The sequence below is a fragment of the Octopus bimaculoides genome, chromosome 24 (genome assembly GCF_001194135.2).
Source record: "Octopus bimaculoides isolate UCB-OBI-ISO-001 chromosome 24, ASM119413v2, whole genome shotgun sequence".
NCBI lineage: Eukaryota > Metazoa > Mollusca > Cephalopoda > Octopoda > Octopodidae > Octopus > Octopus bimaculoides.
In genome coordinates, this window is record NC_069004.1 from 126,721 (window position 1) to 130,253 (window position 3,533).

Below are 3,533 nucleotides of genomic sequence, written 5' to 3' on the forward strand. Positions count from 1 at the left end.
ATATATATATTAATTGTTGCAAGTAGGCTGCAGGAAAGTACCTCGGAGAAGATGAATTCTATACAAACACTGCACTCTCCCACATGTGTGATATTGTCAGTTGAAAATAACAATCACTAACTTCGATTATCTGTGCAGTTTGTAGACAAAAGCTCCCTCTACACAATGTTCAAAATCTAAAAAGAACAAATAAGAGACACAAATGTAGTAAAATCACTTCGTTGAAATTCTTGGAAAATATATAAAATGCAGTATGGCAAGGGTAAGGGTGAATCAGATCTGTAAGCCAACTGGTGGAGGCAACAGACATGTTTCAGTCTTGTTCAACCTCCTCAGCAAGGAATATTTTATTTTCAGTTGGCAACACTAAAAGTGATCAATATATATACACATACACACACAGGTGCATGTGTGTGTACATTCTATATATATATGTGTGTGTGTGTGTGTGTGTGTGTGTGTGTGTGTGTGTGTGTGTGTGTGTGTGTGTGTGTGTGTGTGTGTGTGTGTGTGTGTGTGTGTGTGTGTACATAGATATATGCACATACACACACACAAAATGTAATGACACTGATTATGAATATCAACAACATGGTCAAAGGAAAAATAAAAAGTCTATCCTGTATGTATAATATCTGCATCTGATTACTTATTATCCATTGTTGTTCTTCCTGTTGTTGTAGTTGATAAATTTTTGTTTGAAAATCAGTTTAGTTGACTTTGTTAATTTTTCTGTTAATTCATTAAATCTCCATTTAGTCCATTTAATTAGGAAAACTTTTAATTTTTTTTTTTTGTTAAATGCGTTTTTCTTTTTACCATTTACAATAAAAAATATAGGGACAAAAAAATTCAAGTAAATTACCAGCACCAGAAAACAATACAAAAATAAAAGAAAAAATATAAACAATGAAAATAAAAAACAACAATAGAGATAATATAACAACTTCCTCCCTTCCTCCCTCCTCTAAGAACATTCTTGTTTTTCCCCCCACCCTCCCACTGACCACACCGTCTCCTCATTTTCTATTCAAGAGATTGTGGACATAAATCAGTCTACATCATCACCGCCACTGCCACCATTGTCCTCATCAGCATCATGCAAGATTGAGAGAGAGAGAGAGAGAGAGAGAGAGAGAGAGAGAGAGAGGAGTTAATCAACTTCAAGCTTGCGGTATGTCCCCATCAAGCACTCGCCAGTGGCATCTTCTTTGATAACCAATTTGTTAGCTTGCTGCAGTTCTTTGAAACCATATTTAAATTCTTCTTCAAACTGAGCATCGTACTTCAGTAAACTCTCAGTCCAAGCCTAAAGTGAATGGAATAAATGGAACAAAAATTAGAAATTCAGAAAAAAGAATGGGGAAAAGAAAGACAGGCAAAAAGGTTAGATAGCATCACATTCTGCATCAGAAACCCTCATCATCGTTTAGCATCTGTTTCCCATGCTAGCATGGGTTGGAAGGCTTGACAGATGTGGGTAAGACCACCAGGGATCATATCAATTTTTTCTACATTAGGTACAAGCCCTGATTTTTCCCTTTCTTTAAGGAGAGGCTCCTAGATTTTTTCAGGTTGAAAGCCATTCTGCACTAGACCCCATCAGCTGGTCCAGTTGGTGGAGAAGATTCCAGATTTCTGACTCCTTTGATGCAAGGATAGTAGTGTCATCCATGGAGGCTTTCAGGGCTGTCATCTTGCATCCACCACCAAGGTCTGCTGCACTTGTTTTGTTTTCTACTGCCCTGAGAAGTACCTGCATCATCAGCACCATGAAGAGTATTGGTGACCCTGCACAACCCATCGCAATTCCAACCTCCATCCCAGCTCAGGCAGTTGTGTCTCTGTTGGTGATAAAAGGAATTGGAAATTGAAATAGGAATGTGACATCGCAAAACAACAACATTACCTTTTGTTATTACGAAAGGCACAAGCAGTGAAATTTGGGGGGAAGGGACAAGTTGATTTCAGCAAGTCCAGGGCATAACTAGTCCTCATTTCATCAACTCTGAAATGATGAAAGGCAAACTCAACTTAAGCGGGATTTGAACTTAAAACATAAAGTGAGATTTTGTCTGGCACGCTAACGATTCTGCCATCTCGCTGCCTTAATAGTAGTAATGATGATGATGATAACAATAATGATGAAGATGATGATGATAATTCTTTCTACTGTAGGCACAAAGTCCAAAGTTTTGTAGGCGTGGTCCTGTCAACTACATCGACCCCAGTACTCAGCTGGTACTTATTTCATCAACCCTGAAAGGATGAAAGGCAAAGTTGACCTTAATGGCATTTGAACTCAGAACATAAAGAGCTGGAAGAAATGCTTCTAAGCATTTCATTCAACATGCTAACGCTTCTGCCAGCTCACAAGCTTGATGTTGATGATGATGATGATGATGACGATGACGTGATGAACTTCGTACCTCAATATCTATCTCATTGAGAACACCGTTATACTCCTGTGGCAGATTTTCTGGAGACACAAATTCATGCAGAGCACTGACATTCTGTCCATGGAAATGTAACTGCAATGAGAAACACATCAGGTTAGAAATAGTGGGGGAGGGTAACGGTGAATGATGAGGAGCATGCTATCCAGAAATAAAATATACATACTTACATACACACACACACATATATACACACACATATACACAGTCAGTTAGAGTAGGAGCTTTGGATCTAGGAGAGAAACAGGCTCTTTATCCATTGACAAGGAATCTAGCTATAAAACTAAAGAATAACTTTGTTATGCTACCACCTCTGCACAAAGCATGGGTGCTAATAACTGCATGCTTGTGTACATACATGCATAATGTATTTTGCAGCAAACAAATCAGTGGAGTCCAAGAATTGAACCTAAAACTGTATAATTACCAACACACTAATAATTAGGATGTGTGCTTCCACACACAAACACACACCCTATCTCCCTCTCTTTCTTCCTTTGACATACTGGTTTAGAATGAGAGTTCCTGACAGTAGGAGACACACAATATACATGATATACACACAACACCTGTATATATATATATATATATATATATATATATACACACAACACCTGTATATATATATATATACATATATATATATATATATACGCACACACAAACATATGCTCATTGCTCTCACAGTATTTATCTTTGTGATGCCTTTCTTACCCTTTTGACGATCTTCTCCTTGAGAAAAGGGCGAATAATGGAGAACAAAATATCAAACATGCTTGGTTCATGGATATAATGTATGCCCTTCAGACGAAGTGGGAAGCACTCCTGCAAATGAGAAGCAGTCGTAAAGATTAACAATTTTAATTACACATTTACATACTATGTATCATATAGCTATACATATATATATATATATTAATGGAACAAAAACACAATAGAGGACAGGCAAAAAAAGGTGGGTCATTCTTGGCCTTCTTTCATCAGTCAAGTCCCGTGTATACACACATACATACATACATACATATATATATATATATATGTATATATATATATATATATATATATATATATATATAT

The 3,533-nt window shown here is 36.9% G+C and overlaps 1 protein-coding gene across 2 annotated transcripts in view; it reads right to left on the bottom strand.

Moving 5' to 3' along the window:
* Window positions 1–205: 205 nt before the first annotated feature.
* The window catches only part of LOC106881470 (alpha-tocopherol transfer protein-like), a 15,988-nt gene continuing 12,660 nt past the window's right edge, over window positions 206–3,533 (bottom strand). For both annotated transcript variants that reach the window (XM_014931863.2, XM_052976442.1), the window contains exons 6-8: window positions 3,171–3,281; window positions 2,430–2,531; window positions 206–1,309 (exon numbers count right to left, since the gene is read on the bottom strand). In XM_014931863.2, coding sequence (XP_014787349.1) covers window positions 1,154–1,309; window positions 2,430–2,531; window positions 3,171–3,281 — 369 coding nt within the window. In that variant the 3' untranslated portion in view covers window positions 206–1,153. The remainder of the gene's footprint in view (window positions 1,310–2,429; window positions 2,532–3,170; window positions 3,282–3,533) is intronic.